This window comes from Peromyscus maniculatus, chromosome 12 (genome assembly GCF_049852395.1).
Source record: "Peromyscus maniculatus bairdii isolate BWxNUB_F1_BW_parent chromosome 12, HU_Pman_BW_mat_3.1, whole genome shotgun sequence".
Lineage (NCBI taxonomy): Eukaryota > Metazoa > Chordata > Mammalia > Rodentia > Cricetidae > Peromyscus > Peromyscus maniculatus.
Genome location: NC_134863.1, coordinates 53,550,504 through 53,577,595, shown reverse-complemented (window position 1 = coordinate 53,577,595; position 27,092 = coordinate 53,550,504). Strand labels below are relative to the sequence as shown.

General features: G+C 37.1%; 1 protein-coding gene across 1 annotated transcript in view; it reads left to right on the top strand.

The window, feature by feature from the left end:
• Positions 1 to 27,092, top strand: part of Epha3 (EPH receptor A3) — a 317,591-nt gene that overhangs the window by 190,971 nt on the left and 99,528 nt on the right. The window contains exons 4-5 of the mRNA XM_006981616.4: positions 20,863 to 21,018; positions 21,742 to 22,077. Coding sequence (XP_006981678.1) covers positions 20,863 to 21,018; positions 21,742 to 22,077 — 492 coding nt within the window. The remainder of the gene's footprint in view (positions 1 to 20,862; positions 21,019 to 21,741; positions 22,078 to 27,092) is intronic.

The window sequence follows — 27,092 nt, the reverse complement described above, 5'->3', positions numbered from 1 at the left end:
CACTGTAGCTGCTGAAGGGCAATTTCATATCTCTAATAGTTGATAGTGGAAGAATTGAGAGATACTTTGATTCGAGGGGCAGATGCCTGATTGTTTTGATTTTACTTCTCCACCAGGAAGTTCATATCACTGGCTTGTCAAATGACAGTCTTCCCAGGTTTCATTACATCCACACAGTACATGAATTTAAATATGGTCAGAAGCCCATGCACAGCATGTGAATTGACACAAGAACGATGTGTTAGCTGCCCTTGAAGCTCTATGCTGTGAAAGCAACATAAGCAGTGAGCAGGATGGGGCAGCAGGTCTGCTCTTCCATCTATTGACCCCACCATATGGTGCTGAGATGGGAGGGATTCCTTCACAATAAAACAGTACTCAGTAAGTACATGCCCATCAGGGAGAGATTGGAGAAGGCTCTTTGTCTTATGAGAAAGCACACAGTTGAGTAAAGAAGCCATACCTGCAGCTCAAGACAATTAGAACATTCTTTGCACTAAGAAATATCGAGGGACCTAAACTGGTCCACCACCAGCTTGGAATACAAAGAGTGTGTTCTATCCAGTTTGGACTTGGAAACAGGAAACAACTCAGACAAATCTAACTCTCCACAGTCAAGATGACTCACGGGTTAGAGAGTGAGACTTGGCATCAAGGAACTTAAGGCAGACTTGTGGGGTAGGGGCATGGCGGCATAGGAAAGATGTGTGGGGGTGTGAGTTTATTGCTCTTGCCTCTTCAGTTACGAGAACTTCATGTACCATCACTGTACTACAATTGTACAATACGTGGTGGAACCCAGACTGCAGCAGTGTAAGACCAGCAAGGACAAGCCAGTTGCTGGTGGCACAGTGTGGTTAGGGAAGACCTAAAGTGTTTTATTGTCTGAAGGCTTCGAGGTCCCAAAACACAAGAGCAAAGAATTTTGCTTCCTTCTAGGAGAGCAAACACAAGTGGGAGACAGAGAGAGTGGATTCAGTGTGATCCCTAAAATCCCAATGAACATTTTTTTTTCCAGAAATATAATAGCTAATCCTAAACTTTATTTGGGATTTGAAGATAAGTAATTGATGCAATATTGACTTTCCTATAAGAAACTGCATACCTTTTACATTATTATCTCTTAACTGTCTTCTCAAGTAAAATACAGAAGTCCATATATCCCAAATATGGCAATATATCCATAGATAAGGTGATGCCAAAGCAGTAGGGTAAAGCTACGGCTTTACCAGGTCTGTCAGTGCTGAAGACAGTTTGTTTGAATGTATTTCTGGGCTACATGAGTGACTGAATTTGAGATGCCAGTTTTAAATATTTGTTGAGGTTTTTCTTTTAATGTGTTTTGGAGATACAGTTTGCTTTTTCTTTTTGGAACAGTCACTCTTCGTAGTCCAGCTCTCACTGTGTTGAACCTACTTTTGATGTATCCACCAACCTATTTTAAAGTTGTCTTGATTTATGACTTTCTTTGTTCTGTAAAACTATAAAAAAAAAAAAAAACCATGACAATACTTCCATGTTGGAACATGGAATTTGGGGTAACCTAAATCTGTGTTCCTGGGCCATGATCACTCAGAATGGCTCCAGAATAAACTATCTCTCATTCCCTTTTAAAAAGAAAAAAGAAAAGAAACCCATCATCATGAAGTCAGTTCTGGAATGTGCAAGAATAGCACTTTCTTGAAATGTGAGCCATTCCTTTAGTGGTAACATTTTCTCCTGTTCCCAGATTGCTTGAAGTCTAATGAACATTCAATTCAATATAGAGAGTAAGCAAACAAAACAAGACTGGAAGGAAGCAGGAGGGAGACTGACAGCCTCAGAAACTGGTGTGGGTAAGGGAGCAGGTTTAGAAGTATAAATAAATATACATACAGGAAAAATGGAATCCTTACAAATTAAATGTATGATTAGCTTCATAAGGTGGAATGCTGTGCTTCACAAATGAACAGGAAGTGATGTTTAATTAAAGCCCTCTGTAAATGTTGCTGACTTTCTTGAAGGAAAGTAATTGATGGAGCTGGCTTGCTGCTCCTAGGTTTATGACACTTAGAAACCCAACCATATTGCCTTCTGCATGCTTGAATCCCAAAAACTTTCTGCAGAGTGAGTATGATTACTATATTTCAAGCAATCAAAACTGCTTTAAATATAAGCTTAGAATTTTGTTACAATCCCATAAATTTGGACCCATATTATTCAGATGAGTCAGCCTCACCAGAAATATCCATTGGGTGAAAAAAGAAAACCAGTAATGCACAAAAATGTACATACTTACCTGTACAAAAGAGTTTCCTATTTTGCACCAAGGAATTATGTAAGTATCCATCAGACTTTGGGCTCAGTGCTGGGATCACCTAGAAGAGCCTGCCAATTATTGCCATATGTGAATGTGGTTTCCATACTCTGGACACTTATTCCCTAGGATTTAAACTGATAACTGTGGCCTTTTCTTTCTCATTAACTGTCAGAAAAAAACCTATAAGACAGAGGAGACTTTGGTCAGTGTCAACATGATGCAGACTGGGGCAAGTGACAGAAAGCTGAGAGGGTCAGTGTCGCCTAAGCACAGCTCTGTACTTATTAAGAACTAAGACTTAGAAAACTAAAAGATCGCAACAGTCTATGTGTTTTGACATCCCATAAAGGGAAAATTCTTTCCCAAAGTGAGGACAAGATGTGGAGGGAAGGCAGCCAAGTTTGGAAGTGTTTGCTGGTGGATGTGGCAACCTCTAAAATAAATGTAAAAACTTGCTGTAGTAAAGATTGACAGGGTGAATCGCTATAAAGATGCAGGGGCTTTGAGCTACAATGTTGGAGGTAAACGTTTCATTTAGCCTTTAACAGACCCACTCAGCCTTGGTCCTCCCACAAGTAAACAAGAGGATTACAGAAGACAGTAAAGGTATTAGTGAGCTGTGTTTGACCAGGTAAACTGACATTCATCCAAGAGTAAAATTTCCCCTGCCTTGAATATGGATTTATAGACAAGTTATGTAGAAATAATATTGTCTATGAAAATCTCAGTAGTTATGAGTATTGAATAGAACAAAAAATCTATCACTTGTTTAGCAAGAGCTGTCTTTGGGAGGAGGAAGCTAATTTGTATTGTGTTTTTGTAAATTGTTTAAGGGTATAATTTCAATAGAGAATGATGATGATAATATAATATTCCAACAAGCAAACATCTTCAAAAGAAGGGAACTAAGAAAAAGGTAAATGTGTTTTAGTATTACTCAAATATATTGATGAACTGAGTTGATTCATACATTTGCAAGCATTTGTGTTTATTATCCAACTATTTAATTATTCTGGTAAAATAGTTCACTACTAAATTCTAATATGCATTTTAAGACATGTTCATTTAATGCTCCCAAAACTCTATTAACATATTTTAAACATTTCCATTTCATAGACAAATAACTTGAGGCATGAAGATGCCTTGTAAATTATTCAGTTAAATAATAGAAACTGGCAGAGTCAGGATTAAAAATGAAGTAGTTGAAATCTATGCTATTAATATTAACATTTGCCCACCAAAATCAAATATCCTCATAATTATCAGCAGTAAGAATCACTATAAATTGTTAGTCTAAAATTATGATATATAGGGGGGATCTGCTCACAGTCTCTCTTCTGCTTTATCACAAAGATTATGCATTAACAAACAGCAATAAAGCTTTAATAGACTCCATGAAACATTTTTTTTCTGTTTTTGAAGCCAAATATCTGGTGCATATGAAAATAGAAATCAAATATTCTGGTTTAATTATATCATGTTCTGAGATGAATCAGACAACTCAGCAAACTACATCACTTTTTCTAACATATTAGTAATTTAAACTACTTTTAAAAATGAAAACTATATGGGGTTTTAATCATGACTGCTTTTGCAAATAGATAGTTTGCTCATGTGTGCACTTGTGTTTGTGTGTGTGTGTGTGTGTGTGTGTGTGTGTGTGTGTGTGCGCGCGCAGTAAGTAATGATCTCTGCATCCAGGTGAATGAACATACCCATCATTTTATGTAGTCAATGCTTAAGCTTTCTTTCATCATCCTGCATCTCCTCTATGCATCTCCTACACTCATCAATATTACCTAGAAATAATGGATTGTGCTTCTGTATCTATAACAATTTCTCTGTTAACTCCTGCTTTGATTGCTTCAGCAGACTTTCTCTGTTGCCTCCTGACTCAGGTCAATACATTTTCTTCATGTTGTAAGAAGGAACTTTGAAACATAAATCTGATTACTGTGTACCTCATGCGTGAAGTTTCAATGACTTCTGACAACACTCGATATGTATTAAAGGCAGTCCCTTAGCATGCGACTTCCCAAGTATTTTATGCCTTGATTGATCTGCATGACACCCAAGATTAGTTTGACACCCACACATTGTGTTCCAGTGATATTCAGGTTGGTTTTCTTCTCTTTCATATTCTTGCCAATTCGTTCCAACCTCTCAGTCTTCAGACAAATAGTCAGCTTGCCAATTAGCTTTATCCTTTTATATATCACATACGTCCTTGAATTAAGTTTGTGCATACTAGAGAAAATTGCATTTTGTGTTAATATTAGATATTAAACATAACCATAAATATTTTTATTCAGTTAAAATCTTATGTCTTTTAATTTTAATATAACTTAAAATAATCACTTTGGTAATGTTTTCTTTCTCTAAAGATGTTGCTTTCATCAACATTTTCTGAAAGAAATGTTTGGAGAAACTGGGGGAGTCATTTTAAATTTTATACTACAACTTATGATTGGTCAATTTTATATATTATTGAATATTGTATATATGTTAGTTATATTGTATATTTTCATATTTATCAGCGAATGGAACACATAAATATATATTTTTAAAATCTGTTCATCTTCTTTCCAGTATTTTATTTTGAAATTTTATAACTGACTCCTACCATAACATTAATGCTTCAAAGGAATATTTTTTCTCTTAAGATATCTGTGGCTAGCTAAACATGGTAATTAGGCATACAGAATATGATAATGAGGTATTGAGAGTTGAAAGAGGACTCTATTCTTCCTTTAAAATTTATTGGTTTCCTTATGGGAGTTAACGGTTCCGACATAGGTCTGGGGTTGGAGTGCCATAAGATTTCCCTTTTCTGTGGTAGTACATTTTCTGATATTGTCCTTGTTCAGGTCTCCTTTAGGCAACCACAGTTTCGAGATATCCAATGTGAATCTTCACTGCCATTTCTAGAAGACACAAGTTCACTGCAAATTTCTGCTCCTCTTGCTGTTACAATCTTTCTGGCCGTCTTCCATGATGTTCCCCAAGTCTTAAATGCAGGTGTTGTGTTATAGATGTTTCCATTGGGGCTAGATACCCCAAATTAGCTGTTCTCTGCATTTTGACAAGTTCTGCTTTTTTTTTTTTTTTGGTATTTCTTTTTTTGAGATTGGCCTCTCACTGTGTAACCCAGAATACCTGGAATTTTGCATCTTCCTATGTTTACTCCAAGTGCTGTACATCACAGGCATGTGCTGCCATGTTCAGTGCCACAAACTGTAACCAACATCACATCCAGGTATATATGTCTTGTATGGACATATAATTGTAGCATTGTTTTATTTATGTATGTGTAACTATATTGGGGGTTATCGTATCTCATCAACATAAGGTGATCATTTTCACTTTAAATGAGTTTGCCCACTATGTGACATTGAATAATGAAAAAATGAAAAAGTTTGATACTGAAAGATTCAAATCTCCTAAGAGAAAGGAAGTTACAGATAGCTGTGAGCCACCATATTTGTGCTAGAAACTGGACTTATATCCTATGTGAGCATAACCAGCGCTCTTTAGCCATCTCTCAAGCCCTCACATTGATTCTTCTAAGTTTGGTTTAGAAATAATTTATGTTTCCCAACTATACAATAAAAGTTCCTTGTTTCAGCTAATAACATAGAGAACATAGGTAATTCAATACATGATAATGCTCTCCTAATAAATCCATCCTAAATTCCTTTAATTAGAAATAAAGCAGGCATGGCTGATTCTTCCTTCCTATAGGAGCCATTTACTTGTCTAGATGCTTCAGATATTGATGGAAAAATAAAACATGTTATAAAACCAACTGGTATTGGAATCAATCAGAAAATTAACTTTCTTATATGCCTTGAAAGAGATCCAATATCGACACCCTCACCTCTCATATAAAGTTGTTACATTTAGTTTTCTGTTTGTAAGTGTGCGCACATGTGTGCACCAGCATATGAGACTAGAGGTCGACATTGAATATCTTCTTTGATCATCTTACTTTTTTTTTTTTTTGGTTTTTCAAGACAGGGTTTCTCTATGTAGCTTTGTGCCTTTCCTGGATCTCGCTCTGTAGACCAGGCTAGCCTTGAACTCACAGAGATCCGCCTGTCTCTGCCTCCCGAGTGCTGGGATTAAAGGCGTGCGCGGCCACGCCATGCCACGCCATGCCACGCCACGCCACCCTCCAGCTGATCATCTTACTTTTTAAAACTGTATCTTTCATTGAACCTATAGCTCACTGGTGTGATTTTACTGAAGCTGTAACTCACTAGTGTGGTTTCACTGAATCTGTAGCTCGCTGGTGTGGTTTCACTGAACCTGTAGCTTACACTGTGGTTTCACTGAACCTGTAGCTCACTGGTGTGGATTCACTGAACCTGTAGCTTTCTGGTGTGGTTAGGCTGGCTGTTTGGTGAGCTCCAGAGATCCTCATGGCTTTGCTTGCCCTGTACCACCTCACCTGGCTTTGACACGGGACCCATGAACTAAAATTCAGATCCTCATGCTTATTCAGTAAACATTTTGGTGACAGTACTATCTGTCACTATCAAGCCCTTTTGCACTATTTTTATTCTGGAGTCTTTTATTCTATATTAGTTGCTAATATGAAACTTAATGGCTATAAGAAAAAGTGGAATTTTTATGTCTGGGAAGCCCACAGACATCAATTTTATGTCTGTTTACAAACTTAATATTGGGAAAGCACAGTTAATTCTTTAACTTCTGTGATTTCATTGAAAAACTAAATGATGCAGGTCTCCCATGAATGTTGAAAATTAGTCAAATACAATACTAGAGAAGGAATAGATTTTTAGCAAATAGTACTTGTTATGCTGCATGCAGTGATAACTGTTCCCTTAGGAGAAGATCTGGAGAGGGTGGTATAGACAGTGTAAGGCTGTCTACCTAGATTTCCAAAGACAACAAAATGTGTGGCGTGGAAGAAGATGTAGCAGTCTCAGAACACTCTTCCCATTCCTCCTTGATCTTCTAACACTTCCTAGCCAGGGTCTAAACTCCTAAATTAACTAGATACAAAACAAGATCAATGATTAACCTTAAGGAATTAATGAAGTCAATCAAATGTAGATAGATAGATAGATAGATAGATAGATACATAGATAGATAGATACATAGATAGATAGATACATAGATACATAGATAGATGATAGATGGATGGATGGATGGATGGATGGATGGAGAGATAGGTGTGTGTGTGTGTGTGTGTGTGTGTGTGTGTGTGTGTGTGTGTGTGTGTGTGTATGTGTGTGTGGTGGTGTTTTCTGTTTTGTTTTGATCTGGGAAGAGTGGGAGAAGGGTAAAAACACCAAAATGTATAAAAAAAATTAAGCAAAATAGCTAAATGAAAATTCATAACAAAAGTTTCTAAACAAAACAAATATGAGGCAAGAAGAATTAAGAGTATTCAGTTACTATTCTCACCCTGAAGGAGAATGGTGATTTAAATGGGAGAAATGTAAAACTTTGTATAAACTTATACATAATTGCAAAAGTGTCTATTTCAGTACCAAAAGAGAAATCCTATTATGCCTCTCTCCATGTCACCTATTATTTGGGAATGGCAACCCTGAATATGGATGGACACATCTGAGCTTCTTTGAAATGACTGAGGGAACACATATGCTCCTTCTGTGGGCCTTCTTGTTCTTTGTCCCCAACATCTCAGTTACTTGGACCTCCAGATTGAAACAGGTTTGATGAGTATAAGCAATGAACTTTAATATTTCTGCAACAATTCCTCATGTTTCTCCCATGTAGCTGTTTTTACTCTATCAATCTGGGTACCCTGGGGGGCAGGGTATGAGAAGATGCAGAGTCAATGACACAGACTCCAGGAGTTTGCAAGCAATTCCTCATTTATTAAACAAAGGGCTGAGGTTTATGTGTGTGGCTGTTGGTGGGCTTTGCTCCTAGGTACCATGGAGTTTCTTGGTTGGCTCTAAGCTGCAAGTCATCATTTTCGGTTTGGAGCTTATAGGTCAGGTTTCCTCTGGCGTGAGTGCTCTCTGTGCATGTCATAGCTCATTGTTTGCTTACAACATGACCTGCCTGACTCCCATTCATTCTTCCCTTTCATTTCTCTCCTTCTTAGATATATGGACACTCCTTATTCTTTTAATTTGCAGTGTATCTTCCAAGGTTAGGCTCCAGGTTGTTCCAGTCACACCATGAGGAAAATATGTTTGTATGTATAGTCAGATATTTCCTACCTTAAGGAGTCTTGCTTATATTTATTTCATATCACTGTTAAATACCAGTATGTATTGTTATAGCACCTGCTTGTAGGTACTTCTACATCACTGAAATTAGAACAAAGAGGACACTTTGTGGTTCTAACATATACATTTAAAATTTTGTGTGAAAAGTTTTTCATTGAGAAAATAGCATTTTATGTAAATAATAATTTTTACCTAGAAGACAAAACTTTTTATCTGAAATTGACATATTGTATATAAATATTCTATGAAGATTCATTTCTCTATTAACAGTTCAAAACAGATGAGAAGCTTCAGTTTCTTTTTCTCTGTCATCCTATAATTCTTTGAGACACAAGAAGTCCATTTCTTGATAGAAGCCCTTATGTTCTAACAAAAAATATTCCCGGATGGTTTTAAGATCTCATATCTTGCTCTTCCTCAATGATCTCCCACTTAGATTTCAATAGCTCCCCTTTCCCATATCCTTGCCTGTGTGGATGCTCCTCTATCAAGCCCTAAGTGTTTAGAAAGACCTATTGAGCAAATCTTTAGGGTGACATCCTGGGCATTTATTTTAGCTTAAAATGGTTGTCCTAATGAAATCCATATATATAAATATCTGAAATAGAAATCTGCAACAATTTTAATGTATATTTATTTTAAAGAATAAAGCCACATGCAATGATTTCTGTTAAAATTCAATAATAATATTGCTCCTCAGATGTCAGAGCCTCACCCATTTCAGAAAGTATGTGACCAACACTGAAAATAAACTCACAAATATTCCAGTTTTGTTTTGAAGCACTCAAAATTTTGTATGTTTTGTCTTCATATTTGACAACTATCTTAGATTTTTCAATTAATTTCTAGATTAAAAAATAATATGCTATTTCTTGATAAATTTTCTCAAGTGGGGAGGTAATTACTTGAGATCAAAAGTGTGAAATTCATATTAGCAGATTATCATAATTTGCAGTCGACCATCATGCTCAGCCATGTTGCATTTTTTAAAAGAAATATGGGGAAGTAAGAAGAATTAGAAGCAAAATAATATAATAGAAGAAAGTGCTAATAAAAACTGTGATGAGTGTATGTGTGTGCACCAGACTGTGAATGTAAACAAACTGGAAAAGAGAGATGAGTGGGAGACTTCTGATGTAGATACAGTGTACAGCCTTACATACTTTGCATGTACATGACTTGTACTCAATGTTCAAATTACACACACACACACACACACACACACACACACACACACACACACACACATTTGGTGGTTATATATCTTTACCTTATGTGTCCACTCATTTTGCTTTGAGCATCTATAAGTTTATTAGATAACAGAACATCCATAATATTTGGTAAATTAGTTAAAACTTATAAAACATAAGAACAGATGATACATAATTTTGGCCTGTTTTTAATGTAACAATAATATAAACATATTTCAATATAAAATATAAATGTTTTCAAAAATGCAATACATTGGCATTATGTACTCATAAAAATGTATGAATATAGTATTATTTATTTAACTGCTTTTCAAATCTAAGGAATCATGTTTTTTTTTTCTAATTTATAAATATTATCATGTCTTCCTGTAGTTGTACATACTTGAGACCAAATCATCCATTTTTATTTACATACAATAGATCTTTTGGAAATTACTCCTCTAAAACTTTAGCCCCTGTATTTTGAACTCCTCATCTTAGACATTTAGCAGTAGTATCTTTCATATTTAATTAATTACTTTAAATCTATTTTCCCAGAACTGTAAAGATAAAGGTGGGATTAGTAGAGGTTCTCATTCTCCACTCATGATTCCCATGCTGGAAGGGACATTCTAATCCAAAGAAGGGAGTGTCTAAGTGTAAATAGGATTTAGCTCCTCCCAAGTTCCTCTTAAGGACATTCTCTAGACATTTTAATCCTACTATAGTTTCAGGACAACTTCTAATACTTTGCCAAAAGCTTCAGAAAGACATTGAATTCAGAAAGTCTTGAATGTGGATTTTCATAGTGCACATTGACATTTATTGTACTAAGGTGTCATAAAATCATATTCTCTCTCCATATACATTCCTATTAATGGATCTTATTCCACTTTTAGGACAGACAGTTCTTCCTAGAAGGCAATGCAGGGAAAAGATAGCAAAACATACTGTCAGAGCCAGGCTCATTTAGCATTCTCCGTGGTGAAAGCACACTGGACATATTTCAATGTCCTGGCACCTCTCCTGCTTAATCTGATAGGACAACAACACACTGAAGTCTTGTTGCCAAGCCATCTTTGAGCCATACCATATTGCTATGGATTCTGTGTGGTAGCATTTTGCCTTAGGCACTTTTTTTTTTTGAAGAGAGGAAGTAGCCCAAGAAGGAAACACTTGATCATTTTGTCAGTGATGTGATTTGCAGGCAGTTTAATGACTAAACGGAGACACTTCCAATGCAAGAAAATGTCTCAGTCTTGCTACCAAGCATTGTTTCCTCTATTCAGAGGACAAAGAATAGAGTTCCTGTAAGACTAGGGAGTCAAGCTCATTTGGAGAATAAACAGTTGCTTTGACCTTGCACTGGCAAATAGCCCCTGTCAGGTCTGGATTTGTAAGGCCAGGAAATCGACTGTTTAGTGGGTGGTGGTTCTGGCCAATAGTTTGTGTTTACGGCTGGGAATTGGTGGTATAGGCTTGTGTGTAGCAGCTCAGCTCTGAATAGTGAAAGACCACTATTTACCAACAGCTTTGTTTTATAATTTAAAGTTAATTCAAATTGAAATGAGCCTTTTAAACCTTAATTAGGACCATGTTTCTTCTAAAAGTCAGCCACATTAGTCACTGGGAGACAAAATTCACTTTGTAGCTAAAGACTGTCTACTTTCTTTCAACAGTAGCCACCAAGGTCTACCAAGTGCATTTGTTTTTCTTTCACTATGGTAACTTGATCCACGCTCTGTATCAGCAGAGCTCAGTCCCATCAATTATAACCTGCAGGAAAAGTGTGCTGTGTGCTTTGGGAAGGAGGCCAACCTTGTATCTCAAAACGCCTCTGTAATTATTACTCACTACATGTATTGTTCCTGCAATATTTCCCATTTCATTCTTTCCTTCTTTGTTATTTGTTGGGGCTGGCAGGGTGTGATTTTTAACCAGCTATGGGCCAGAGTGTTTAATTTCTGTTTAATTGCTTTCCTTTTTCATCTATAGAATTGGAAGTTCCCAAGATATTTCTAATTCATGCACTACAGATTAAAATAATCTTGACTTCCTTCTGTTAACTTTATTCAAATTTATTGTGTTCTCTGATTAATATTTGGCCTGGGCTTTGTTCTTGTTTGCTTTCTGTTGTTGTGATGAACAATATGACCAGAAGCATCTTAGAGAAACAAAGGGTGTATTTGTCACACATGTCTTAATCATAGTCTATCACTGATGGAAGCTAGGACAGGAATTTAAGCCGAATCAGAAGAGACAGGAACCATGGAGAAAAACTGTTTGCTGGCTGGCTCTCATGGCTTTGCTTAGCCTGCTTTTTTATATAGCTTAGGTTCACTTCCCGGAGATGTTACCACCCACAATGGGCTATGCTGTCCCATATCAATCTGCCATCAAGAAAGTGCCATATAGACAGGCCCAGTCAATCTAATAGAGGCTATTTCTCAAATAAGATTTTTCTCTTACTGGGTGTGCCTAGGTTTGTGTCAAGGTGACAAAAAAGTAACTATGACAAGTGCCACCTCATCCATTCCATGGTAGTCATCTTCCCTTTTTCTGTAAGTTTAGGGACCTTCTCAGTAAGAGAACAATTGAATCCTCACTAACTCACCACTCTAAATAAGAGTATTAAAGCCTAATTTGGAAACTGGAAAAGAAATCAAACTCATCCTCAATGCAAACTAATCAAAAGAAGGAATATACACTCTCTTTTACACTGTATTTTTAACATTAGGTCATCTGATACTTTTCTTTACCTTTAAAAGAGAATATACTCCTATCATTTTATAATTTTTAAACTTAAAATAAATTAATATCAACATTTTGATTGATTTTCACCAAATTAAATTTATGTGATCATATATGTTTATATGAGTATTGTAGATGCACACATGTATATGTTGGCCAGACATGCATCACTGTCTACAAATACAGATGCCAAAGGAAGATGTCCTGTGTCCTGATTATCACCTTATTTTATTTCATCGTAACACCGAACACGGAGTTATACTGGTGACCAGAGGTTCTCTTGTCTCCACCCCGCATATATACACTGTCAAATCCAGCTTCCTACACTGTTGTTAGTAATTCAAACTGGGGCCCTTTTGAGTGTGCAGTTCTTCCCCACAAGATAATCTTCTCAGCCTCCAAGAAGATTTAACATTTTAAAGTATCTAGCCTGAAGGGAATTAGAAAACAAGTTAATCAATAGCAGTTCTAGCTCATTCTTTCCACTCACCCTTGTATCCTTAAAAACCCTGGAAGCCAGCTTGTGCTTCTGAAATGTCCTTGGGAATGTGGCCTTGCACTGGAACCTGGTACACAGACCAGGGGCTAAACTTAGAGTAAACTGACTCTTGCTCTCCCAGCAGCTAAGAACTATCAACAGCTTCTTGGCTAGGAAGGGAACTTTGAACCCAAAACTCCTTTCCACAGTTGGGTTATATTGATTACTTTGTTCCTACAGTAGCATGCATAGAACCTTCCAACACTGTGAAAGCAAGTCAGTAGGGATGAATTTTTCTGTAAAATCACAGTCGGTTTTTTTCTATGTTCTATGAATAAAATATGTGGGGTCTTTAGCAAGAGGGTGTTACTGTAAAGTTCTGAGAGTAACCAAGAGCAATGACTGTATTTGGAGGTCTTTGGGACATCATTCGTAAACAACTCCAAAAGAAGTAACCCATTTCCTGGATTGGCCTTTTTATATTTAGCTATAGTGTCTAGGAGGATTATTGCTGTCTTGTTATGTGGTAACTCCATTTTAGCTCTTTTTAGGTATTATGTAGATAGATTTTTGGAAGGTTCTATAATAGTAGGTTTCCATGTGACTGTCTTGATATCTTTAGTAGTATTTATCCCTTTTAGTTCTCCTCTTTTACATTATAATCCCCCATTCAAGTGTACCCTTTCTTGTTCCATAATTCCCTTCAGTTTCCTTTCAAAGCCCCTCCACAATGGGCCCTTGGTAATTCATGATTCTATGAGCATTCTAAATGAAATGCTTATATCTAAACATTCAAAGCTAGCATCCACAAGTGAGAGAAAACATGTAGCATTTCTTTCTGTGGGTCTGTCTTACGTCACTCAGAATGATTGTTTCCAAATCCATCATTTACCTGCAAATTTCATTTTCTTAATAGCTGAGTATTATTTCACTGTGTACCACCCTTGCATTATTCATTCCCCAGCTGATACACATCCAGGCCATTTCCATTTCCTGTCTATCATGAATATAGCAGCAAGGAACATGGGTGAGCATGTGTTTCTGGAGTAGAAACTAGAGTCCTTTCAATATATAACAAGAGTGGTACAGCTGGATTGTGTGGTATATCTATTTAAAGCTTTTGGAGGAACCTCTGCATTAAGCCCCATATGGGATGGACCAGTTTGTCCTCTCACCTCTTTCTCCACATCCGTGAATCTCACACCACCTTTCTGTTTGCCTCTTAGCCATTCTGACTGGGGTAAGGTGAGATCTTGAAGCCGTTTTCATGTTTAATTCTAAAATGACTAAGGATGTTGAACATTTTAAAAATGTTCCCCAGCCTTTTTTTGTTTCATCTTTTGGAAATCTGCTACTTAGTTGTATGCCCATTTTAAAGCTAGAAAGTTTAAATCCCGAGAACACAGTTAACGGCGAATCAATCTTAATAGATTCCACCATTGCTAAACACAGGCACACAGTGTGAGGGAGAAGTGTCAGACGGGGAAGGCATCATGATTAAACGTAGATGGTAGTCATCAGTAGAGAAGCAAGTCTCTTCCCAGTCATCTCTCAGAAGTGAGAAGAGAAGGCTCCTTCAATGAACTGGAGAAGACACCTCTTTAGTATAAAAGACCAGGACAAAATCTGAATTTCCTTCCTTCTATTCTGCAGCTTCTCCTCTAAGCTTGTAAAAACACATTGAAGCTTTAGAATAAAAACAAGAAAAATCAAGGAATACTTTGATGGCAAGAACATAACAGAAACCAAAGACACAATGAGGTCAGATTCCTAGAAAATCCACACTGATGTGCAGTAGGCTTGAGGGGATTCATCTCTCACATTTAATCAATGACTATTAATCTAAACTGACCTATCATCCTACAGTCGCTTATCCATTTAAAAATCAAAGGATGAGAGTTCCTATTCATTACTACTTTTAAAGTACCTTGTGTAACAAGTTGAGGCAACATACCTAGGACCACGTTATCAAACAAGTGGACAGGAAAAACAAAGAGGTGGCACTTAAGATATTCCCTATCACTTAAGACATCTGAATTGTTTAATTGTCTTTTGATTCAGTTAACATGGAGTTGAAATCTATGAATAGTTTTATCTACATTTGACCAAGACCATTTCACTACCCCATTACCTAAGGGAAGTTATAAATTAGAGCTCTGTAATTTGGCAGCCAGTTTGACATATGTTTGTATCTTCTTTGCATATATTTGGGCTGGCCTGTATCATAGGAATCTTTGACTTTATAGCTGAGGGTTTTATTTTAAAACTAGATACTGGGGCTGGAGAGGTAGCTCAGTGGTTAAGATTTGCAACTATTCAAGGGGTCATGAGATCCATTCCCAGCATCCGAATCATTAGGCTCAGAAATGTCTCCAGCTCCTGGCAATCTGGAATCCACACACATGTGGCATAAAAACACACAGAAACACACACAGACATACAAAGGGAATCTTAAAGCAATTTCAGAAAAGAAATGTTGCAATGTACATGTGTTTTGAAGTGTTCCTTGTATTTGCTGCCTAATATTGGCTTACTGGAAGGTCAGAGGAAGGTTGACAACTTCAAAAACAGGGTAAAACCAAAGATAGTAGCTCAAAGAGGTAATTCTACCATTAAGGAGTCTTTGGCAGGAGGGCAGTCCCAAAGAAACACATTATCACATCAAATTTCTAATCTTTACTTGAAAATGGTTTTTCTTTTCTTTTTTTTTTTTCTTTTTCTTTTTTTTTTTTTTTGAGACAGGGTTTCTCTGTGTAGCTTTGCGCCTTTCCTGGAGCTCACTTGGTAGCCCAGGCTGGCCTCGAACTCACAGAGATCCGCCTGGCTCTGCCTCCCGAGTGCTGGGATTAAAGGCGTGCGCCACCACGCCCGGCTGGTTTTTCTTTTCTAAGTGGTATCTGTTTAGCATACAAAATATATTTGCATGAGAGAAATATGTAAATTTTTACTGCACTACTTTTACAATGAAGGAAGAGAAGCAGATATTTATGCATTTTAATGTAAAGTATTCAATAATTCCATAAAATTTTTTCTGAAGAATGAACAATCCATAATTGATAGATAGGTGTTTTAGCACAGATTAATTTCTGGCAAGGGAGGGAGATGCATTTTTGAAAAAATAAAGTGAGATTGCTGTCTAAGTTAATATACATACCTATATATTAACACACACATGTGTAAGTATAAAATCTTCCCATGATAAATTTAGTTTTTTCTCCAGAACAATTAATGAAAATTCATTCTTAAGAGTTTTTTAATTTAATTTATTAACAATCCTTTCATTTATTTTACATATCAACCACAGTTTCCCCTCCCTCCTCTCCTCTCAGCCCCTCCCCTTCATTCCCATCTAACACCCTCCCCATCTACCCACTCCTCCTCTGTCTCCATGGGCTTGAACATAGCATAACCTTGACCTTTGTCATGACCTTGATCCCCTCAGCCTCATACAATCCCTCTTCCCTTTCTTCAGGAAGACTTCCGGAGCTTGTCCCAGTCCTTGACTGTGGATTATTTTATTATTGATTATTTTATTAGTGAAAATGCTTTATTAAGTTTTATTTTCAAATATATTTCAAATGAATTACTCAAAGAAATCATAATGAAAATTATACTACATAAAATAACAACAGCAGAATTTATTTTTTACATACTAGCCCAGTTCAACATGCCACCCTATTTGGGTTTTTTTTGGTTTTTTGTTTTGTTTTGTTTTGTTTTTTGAGACATGGTTTCTCTGTGTACTTTTTGGCGCTTGTTCTGGATCTTGCATTGTAGACCAACCTTGCCTCGAACTCACAGAAGTTCACAGAACTCACAGAAGCCTGGCGTTTGCCACCACCACCTGGCTTCACCATATTTTTGAAATTGCCAGTCTTTCTCTGTTCTTCCAATAAATAATGCACTTTCCTCTCTCCCATGCCAGCAGTAGATAAGAAATACAAGAAAGATCTTTGATGCAAACAAGTAGACAAGAACATTCCTGTTTCTGAAATTGTTTATTTGTAGTAGATGACAAAAAGTAAAGTTAGGGAGAAAAGCTTACATTTAAGTCATTTTGGATGATTATTTTTCTAAAATGCATGTACACAGTTTCAATTTTATATGAAAATCATGTTTCAGTGAGTAAATGACTTTCAATTATTTATTTCTATAAAATTAAAGGCAGAAAAATGAGTTAGACACGGTAGCATAATCTGCAACCCAAAACTTTGCAGATGAGGCAAGAGGATTGTCAGGGGTCCTCAGCCACCCTGAGCAGCACAGTGAACATTAGGTAAGCCAGGACTATGTAGCAAGATGCTATCTCAAAAAACCAAAGGGGGGCTGGGCAGTGGTGGCGCACGCCTTTAGTCCCAGCACTCGGGAGGCAGAGCCAGGCAGATCTCTGTGAGTTTGAGACCAGCCTGGGCTACCAAGTGAGTTCCAGGAAAGGCGCAAAGCTACACAGAGAAACCCTGTCTCGAAAAAACCAAAAAAAAAAAAAAAAAAAAAAAAAAAAAAAAAAAATTAAAAAAAAAAACCAAAGGGGGAAATCAAAACCAGATTTATTTTTTTTTCTTCTATGAACTGTTTCATAGAATTTCTTTATATCAGGTAAATTATTGCTTTTCTTCTCTACTTCATCCTCTTCTCTACTCCCTCTTTGTTTGAATAATCCAGGATATAAAATAAGCAGATTCATATCTACCCTGTCTATTTTATGTGTTGTAGGATCTCACTTAGATGTGCATACGTTAATCATTCAGAAGGAATAAGGATGTCTACAAAATTCATATGTTAGTATAGAATCTATTGTAGATTTGACACTCAGTTAGCAGATAGGTATAGCTGGAGGCATCACCCACTGCAGCTCTCAAGTGTCAGCTTACAGAGACTCTGTCCTGAGTTATGTGTGACCTACTTTCTGAAAGTCAGTCGTCAGAAGCAACACAAACCTATGGTGACTAATGTGATTTCTTAGGATCATTACACCACCACCAAGGCTCTGGTTCTTTTACGTTAAAGTGAGCCCTGATCTTTCAAATTTCAAGAATTTCTGAGACAGGTGCTGGCCGAATCATTGAGTACACTGTACACATTCCTCTAATTTTCTTAAACCTCAACTCTTTGTCTCGTGAAAGCTACTATAATTATGGGCATACTACTCTCACAGTGAAGGTTAGAATCATGTAGACTACAGAAAGCAGACAGTTGTATTCGCCCATATTGTTAATTCTACTACTTTGGTCACATTTTTTTTTGCTCTTATTTCTGCCATGGCTTTATAGTTGACATAAAATATGAAAAAGGGAGTACTTGGCAGGGTACAACTCTCAACAAAATTAGAACTCTATTAACCAGCAAGATGAAGGGTTTTGGTACAATAAATATTCTACAATGCTGGCCATACGTCACTAAATAACAATTTGCCTTTACATATTGATCTATTTGGGGACTTAATTGAGTCTTACTGGGCACTTCCTACTCAAGTTTCACGATGTCTCTCAAATTACAATCCATCTGTGGATGTCTACAACTCACTTAACATTTCAAGAGTATCCCTCTCTCTTTTATTTGAGACAGGGTCACACTTTGTAGCCCTAGCCTGCCTGAAACTCACAGAGATCTACCTACCTTTGCCTCCCAAGTGCTGAGATTAAAAGCGTGCCCCATCAAGCCTTTCAAGAGCCCTTTTTGTCGTGATTAGAATTGGGGATAAGTTTCCCTTCATGTCTATCTGATATCCTCAGCAAAATTAGTCAATTTCCAAATATTTATTAAACTGAACATGTTTATAGCTATTTTATTATCATCCATTATTCAACAATGATTGAACAAATTCTACTTACTAGTTTGAGTCATGTATACTTATTAGCTATAAGTATTTTCAAGTGCATAGACTTATTGAATATAGCTATCTTCAAGTGTTATCAATAATCTAGATGGAACGTGATGTAGCTAAGATATGGCTTTTTGTTTTAAAAAATATCACATTGGCATTTACAATATGAACAAAAACTGATCAAGGACTTAGTGAATACCTTTATGCCAGATGTTGAAACTGTAAAAGCCTCAAACAAAAACATGCAGATAAACGTACAAGCAAACAAAATAACAAACTACATCAGTGCATTGCAGCTTAATTTTTTAAAGACTCAGCAAAGACTTTATGAAAATTAAAAGCTATTCTGTAAAGAATTAAATTGAAAGCAGAAGCTTAATACACGGTTTGTTTATGTAGTTTATATCATTTCCGGGTGGCATGATAGAATGTGAGATATGAATGGTTTCTAAACAGTGCTTAAGGGCAATGGGGGTGAATAACTGTAATCCAATGCAGATTGGATTAAGGGAATAGGATTTATTTGTTTGCACCTCAGTGTAACAGCAAAAGTTACTTCATATATTGTAAAAACATTCTGGGATAGACATTCTTATTCTAGAAAACAGCAAGACTGGGTGAATGATTTTCATCTTTTATGTGACTCTAATGGTCCCCTTTACCTCATTTAATTTCAAGAAACTTTGAGCAAGAGTGAATTCAGTTTGTATGTGAACCTTTATCCTTGCAAAGTGCACTGGATGATATAGAAGTTAAGAACTGGGGCTGGAGAGATGGCTTAGAGGTTAAGAGTACCGACTGCTCTTCCAGAGGTCCTGAGTTCAATTCCCAGGAGTTCAATTCCCAGCACCCACAACCATCTGTAATGAGATCTGGTGCCCTCTTCTGTAAAATAAAAAAAAAATTTTAAAAAAAGAAGTTAAGATCTGTCCACATAAGTTGTCTTTTCTTTGAATACAAATAATACTTCATTCACAAGATAAACTTGATAGAAGATTATTAAATTTGTAATTATTAAATTACACTGTGTGCATACTAATGTATGTATAGATTCCACAAACCATCCAAACTTAAGGTATCTTTTAATCTAAATTTTAAAAGATAAAGCCTAGAAATTGGATGCTAAATTCTTTCCCTATAATAATTTCTAGAGAAATCTTGTTAGAAGCTTCACAGTGATTTCAGTTCCCATTGTGGGTTTTTTGTTGTTTTTTAAATGATTCAAATGAAACAGAACATGTTATATATTCCATGAGACTAAATGAAAGTAATGGGAGACAGCCCTCTATAAAGAGTCTTAATGGTAAGCAGAAATCAGTGTTTGAAAAACAGCTTATTGAACTTATACAACTACATTATGCAGAGATACACACAGAAAGAAGCTAACAGAGTTTGAGTTTTCAAAGAACTTTAACCTAGTAGCAATTCATACCTACAACAGTATAAATGAGAAAATTGCTTTCTGATTCAGTCATAGAGAAGAAAATGTACTTAAATCTTATGGGTATTCCATTGTCCTAGAAGTTAAGAAACATTATCAAGACATAATAATGATAACTCATGAAAATCCTCTTAATCATCTTAATATATGTGGCACACCATGATTTTTCCCCTTCAATCCCTTACAGTATTCAGAACAAAGATATAGACAGATAGAGATGTAAAAACATGCAGTTTAAAGGTAACTACAGTGCAGATAGGACACACTGCCTCATGTTTTAGAATCAGAATGACTACATCATGACATAGTTTTGCTTTATTCTCACCACAAATTGCCCGATGCCAAGTGAAGCTGTGAAGACGCAAGCTGAAAAATTCACCATACTTTAGTGCCAAAATAATCTAAATCTTGTGGCTTTTTTTTTTTTTTTTTTTTTTTTGGTTTATTTCCCTTGACATTTGGTGCAAATCAAATTCAAATGAATACCAGGGGAAATCACACTGCCCACATGACTTGCTGCTGTAAATTATGGGAGGAGACAAATTCATTTTACACATAAGGAATTCATACTCTGACACCCAGCAATGTTTTACATATTTCAAGATACAAAAACAGTTGCAGAAATTTATAAGAGCTGTTTTGTTTGCAGCTTGTCGACCAGGCTTCTACAAGGCTTCAGATGGTATCGCCAAGTGTTCTAAGTGCCCACCACACAGCTCGACGCACGAAGATGGTTCAATGAAGTGCAGGTGTGAGAATAATTATTTCCGGGCAGACAAAGACCCTCCATCCATGGCTTGTACCCGTGAGTAGTTCTGCTGCAACCCATGCCTCCATGTTTTGTTAGTTTTATTTTATCCTGTGGCTGTGCGGTTTGTTTTTGAGGTCTGTGCTTGTGCGCGTGTGTGAAGCATTCGCCCATTTCTTTCTGTTTTCCATATGCAAACTGAAAACTCTCTGCCTCCTTCTCCATGCTTGACTCATCACAGATGCAACATTTATCACACAAAAATGAATTCGTTTTTAAATCACTTCCTGCAATGAAACCCTATATAAAGAAAGCAAAATTCTGCATCTGACTTTAGAATCTCACAACGTATTTACCAGGACAGAGGAGGTTACAGACAGGGATTTAGGTTTGGGGAATTTTATTACCTTTTGCCATCTCTTGATCATAGGTCACAGTAAATAAAAGGGCTGGGGGAGGAGGGAACTAAAATTTATAAACATAATACTGAAGTTTTCATAACTATTCACCAGGGTATTGAACTTAGTACTAAATTTCTTTGTTGGACATTGTGGACAGATCTTCAATCATGAGTAGAAACTTCCACCTCATATAGCTCGGGAAGGTTGTTCCTCTTGAATCCATGTGCCTATAATCTCATGGATCCTCTGAGGATGAATTAGAGTAGCTAATAAAGACAGTATAGTTATTTACCTCTTCAGATCTTTATAAAGTTTCCCGTTTACCTTGTAGTAGAAACCAGAAGTGATGGTCATTAATCTTTGTGGAACTACTTTGCAGGACCTCCATCCGCACCAAGAAATGTTATCTCTAACATAAACGAGACCTCAGTTATCCTGGACTGGAGCTGGCCCCTGGACACGGGAGGCCGGAAGGATATTACCTTCAACATCATATGTAAGAAATGTGGGTGGAATGTCAGGCAGTGCGAGCCATGCAGCCCCAACGTCCGCTTCCTCCCTCAGCAGCTCGGACTCACCAACACCACTGTGACAGTGACAGACCTCCTGGCACACACTAACTACACCTTCGAGATCGATGCCGTTAATGGGGTGTCAGAGTTGAGCTCGCCACCCAGACAGTTCGCAGCAGTGAGCATCACAACTAATCAGGCTGGTGAGTACACCTTGGGCAGCTTCAGACTGCAGCTGTCGTGTCCATTCAAGCCGTGTGTGGGCAGAGACAGCGAGGAAAACATGGCTGCACGGGGAGATGGAAAAGAAATCCCAAGTTCTTCTCTAATCTCATGTTTAGACAATTGTAGTTACATTAGTAATTCAGTTCAATTCTCTGAATCAGAATAAGCCACATTTGCAAGGTGATGTCAAAAACTGTTTTAAATGTATTGCTGTCTAGTTTGGCCCCTGAGGTGGTAAGGGGGCTCCTCGGAACATTTTGTTGTTGTTGTTGTTTTTGTTTTTCGAGGAAGTGTTTCTCTGAATAGCTTTGCGCCTTTTCTGGCTTTACCCTCTGTAGACCAAACTGGCCTCGAACTCATAAAGATGCGCCTGACTCTAATTCCCGAGTGCTGGGATTAAAGGCGTGTGCCACCACCGCCTGGCTTTCCCTGGGACATTTTTAAATTTGAAGAACCTAACAGGCTTTCAAGGTTTGCAAAGGCGACACAGGCAGTTTAAGAATATATATACTTTTATTTTGGTTAAATCGGAATCATATTTAATCACTCACTTATTTAATATTATGAGGAAGTCCTAAGTATCATAGTTCTTTTCTTTTCTTTAAGAGTGGAGAAATTTAGTTGAATAAAGGCAAGCCAGCAACTGAGCAAGTATGTGTTTGTTTCTGCCTGATCTTCACTGTGGTGCCACATGACTAGCTTTTTAAAATTCCTGTCACCTGAGACATCCTCCAAATAATGGATTATTACCCAGAATTGTGAGCTAAAAGAAAAGATTTCTCTCTTAATATTACTTCTTAAGTAATTTACCAAAGCAACACAAATAAAACAAGAACATCTTTGCTGACTGTCTGAAGAAGGTTAATTTAACTACAGCTAACAAGGATCATCCATAGCAAATGCTGGATGACTTGTCTGTAATATGGCTCTGCTGGATGGTGATATTCTTAGCAAATAGCTCAAATTCTAGTAGTTCTAATTCAGCAAGTCAGACTAGAAATACAGCAAGAAAAGGTTAGGCCCCAAACATGCTAAGAAATTTCCTAAACTAATTATTTCAGGTCCACCTTCATCTTCCCAGAACCCAGGTATCAGAAAGAAACCTCAGTATTTGAGGACTAGCACCCCTTTCTCCCTTGAGGGGCCTCCTCTATTCCTGACAGGACAATTGAATATTACTCCTTTCAGAGTATGTATTCCCACATTTGCCTTTCTAATTCTCAGTTCTAGGTTTTGTTTTTGTTGTTGTTTTCCCTCCTAACATTACTTCTAATCTCTTATCTTAATGAAAATGTTGTTTTCTTTAACCTTCTCTCATAGTGATGCATAAACATCGTCTGTGGGAACTGTGTGACTTTTCAGTGGTGTTCATCAACCATTACTTTAATCTTTATTAGGAAACTTGCATTGTCCCTATTGCTACGGGAAGTTTCTCTGGTCGAACTGGCACCACGGTCTGGACAAATCTCTACCACCCTCCCTCTCGCAGCTACTTACAAAATAATCACTCAGAGGCTCAATATTAATTATGAACTATATGGCCTGTGGCTCAGGCTCATTATTAGCTAGCTCTTATAGCTTAATTCAACCCATTTCTATTAAGCTATGTTTTCCCTCATGGCTTCACGACATAACCTGTTCTGTCACACCTTGCATCTCCTGGAGGTAGCTCACAGCTTCTCGATTTTCCTCAGGTAGATAGACAACACCTGGCCGGAAAGCCATCTTTATGTAATTAATGCTTCATTACAGTTTGGGAGGAGATAGATTCAGACTGCTTCCAGGAGGAGGTGTCCTTATGTCCACAGTGCCATCTTCACCTTTGATGAGATGATGATCTCCACAATCCCAATCCCATCAGAGAAGGCATTTACTTTACTGCAGTTAATGGTATTTCGTATTTGCCACTAGTCATATTAAATGTGTAACTTGGGTTTGTTTAACTGTCTTTATATAAAAAGATGAGCAATACTCATGTTATATGACTACGGTTTTTCCTGTCCGGTGAACATGGGAATTCTGCAGTTTTAATGATGTGGTAAATGATTTACTCAAATCTCCTATTTCAAGCTGATTTACTACCTTTAAGCAGGAGCATCAATCTGTACTTTAATTATCTCCTATGTCAAACAAAAACATTTAAAAACAAGCAGGAGCTCCTGTGCCCTATCTTATCATTCCCCTCTGGCTTTCTGGTAATAGATTAATCAGAAAATTAATAGTTCAGAATACATACATACAGTGAGAGGAAAGAGTAAAGCGGCAACTAGGAGAAGGCCAGGACTTTACAAAATAGATGAGATTGTGCTCCCCACCCCCACTGCCAGTTATAAATCAGAGTATGGGTCAGAGATTCACCAGGCTTCCTTTCTGGCTTTTCTTAAACAGATTTCTTTTTCTTTCAAGAGCATTCAGAGATTTGACCACAATGTGGAAGAACAGACATGATAAATTTATTACTTGGTGTCTGTATCATTTTGTATGCCTGTAGGGACAAAAGTCTTTGCTTTATCTTCAATCCCCAGGGTGAGGTGTGTAAGCATGGTTGTATGTAAGCAACACCATGTCTATTGAGAATGCCTCTTTGTTTTACTTTATTCTTATTCCCGCGAAGGTTAATGGACTGGTAGCCTTATAAAACTCACCTCCCAGCCATTTGAAGGATGTGGCTGTGCTTGATATAATGCCTCTGTGCTTCAATTCCTTCTGTTCTCTCTATCTTTGACATGGCTATAAAGGGCAAAAGTGAATGTGTTTCTTTTAATTTAGTTTCTCAGAATGAGTTTACTGATCGTTCTCTTGATTATATTGTTAAAGCTTCGAGATAACAACTCGATAAGGCACCGTCTAAATTGTAGAGGATTATGTGGCAAATTCTGATATTTGTTCTTAGCTCTCAATACTTGCACAAGTTCAGTAAGATTAAAAACATAGACCTGGTTCCTATATAAAGATTGTATCCTTCAGTGACCAGGTCAAACATGTAGAGGAAGGATTACAGATTGCAAAATAAACATCTTAAAGTTACAGCCTGAAATAAACTGTTGCCTTTTACTTTATTCCTTCAAGTGGGAATATTTACCTTTCACCTCTGGAAATGTACGTTCCACTGGTGGAATATCCATTTGTTTAGTCTTCATCTCTATCTGTGGATAGACAACTTTTAAATGTCCTATAGCAGATAACAAATCCAGATTAGATGAAGGGGTAGAGTGTGAAAATTTATGAAATTTTGAGTTCTCTGTCTGTTCAAATGCTTCTGCTGGAAAAGATCCAGACACTTTCCCAACATTTCATCACATTTCAAACTCCTTTGTCTCCTCACCCAACTCTTCTTCTACATCCTTCTCACATTGCCATTCAATGGCATATGCCATGAAGCAAAGAACAGTAATGCTGACCAGAAGATGGATAGTGGCCTTGGAGATACATGTCTTGACCAGGCACAGTTAACCTGGTCATTGGTATTTTTACCATGGGGCTCTAAAGGGGTGGCTTTGCACAAAAATGATCTCCACCATTCACAAGACTGGATCTCATCATAATTCTGATGATTTTTATCCTACATTTTTTATTTAAAATACTATTTAAAATTAAGATATTTTAAATTTTTTTTCGAGATTTTTAATATTATTACATCATTTCCCTCCTCCGTGTTCTCGTTCAAAACCCTCCCACAAACTCCTCCTGGCTCCCTTCTAAATTCGTTGCCTTTCTTTTCATTATTTGTTGTTAAATATAACTATCTTTTCTCTCCTTCACTCTCCTCCCTACTCCCTCTCAAATCTCTGCTTTTCTTTTCTTTGTTACGCTACATACACATATATAAATTGATAAAATTTAAATATGATTTTCCCTGTCCATTTACTGTTACTTACATGACTATGATTTCAGGGATGATTAATTAGTTATTGAATAGCCAATTAGGAGGCTCATCACTGGAGAAGACGATATCTCCTGCTATTAGCATTCCTTAGTTGCCTGTAGTACTTCATCTAATGGGACAGGCCCACGAAGTTTCCCTCTTTCATGTTAGCAGGTCTATTGATGCTATTCGGGTCTTGATTAGGCAGCCATATTGTTGGGTGAAGTTTTCCTGTCATTTCTAGGAATTAATAATCTCACAAAAGATGTCATGGTCTTCTGTTTCTTACACTCTTTCCGTTCCACCTTGTATGATGTTCCCTGAACCTTGGGTACAGGAGTTGAGTTGTAGATGTATCACCAGTATTGGGTACGCTGTAGTTATTTGTTCTCTGCATTTGGACTAACTTTGGTTTTCTGTAATCATCTAAAGCTGTTGCCAAGAGAAATTTCTTTGATAGGGGTGGGAGCTACACTTGCTGTAAAAGAATAAGTAGTTTAAAAGTAGTTATGAATTAAGCTAGTTTAGTAGGGTGGTGGTATAAGGTTCTCCTCTAAGATCCATGACTTCACTAGCCCTGGAATGTTGGCTAGGTCTCCAGGATCAGGCATCTTTTCCCTCCTGTTGAATTGACCAGAGGGCTTATTAGACAGCTGTTGATTGCCACCAGAAAGGGAGCCTCACTAATGTACCTATAGGGATCTCCTACCTTGCTGGTCATTGTGGATTGTAGGCATCACAGCTAGGTAGGACTATTTATTGATTGTTTCCCTCCCTTGGAAGCTTTTAAAGCATCTTCTGGTGTTATGAAAGGTCACTCTTAAGAGATGAGGCTTTCAGGTTAGATCAAGATGTAATTCTTCAAATTCTGTCTGAGGTGTATGGTGTTTTCAGCAATAGGGACTTAACTTTACTCTCTGTGAGTACACCAAGGACAATAAAATTAGGTACTATACACGCACACACAAAACCCCACATATAATAAATATATACATATGTGTTGGTGTAATTGTGTGTGTCCTAAATATAATTTAACTACATAAAAAATAATGACTCCTTATGATTTTTTTCAAACAACTTTAGTCTCATTTTTCCTACCTTTCTTCCTCTTCTTCTGTAATTGCCCTC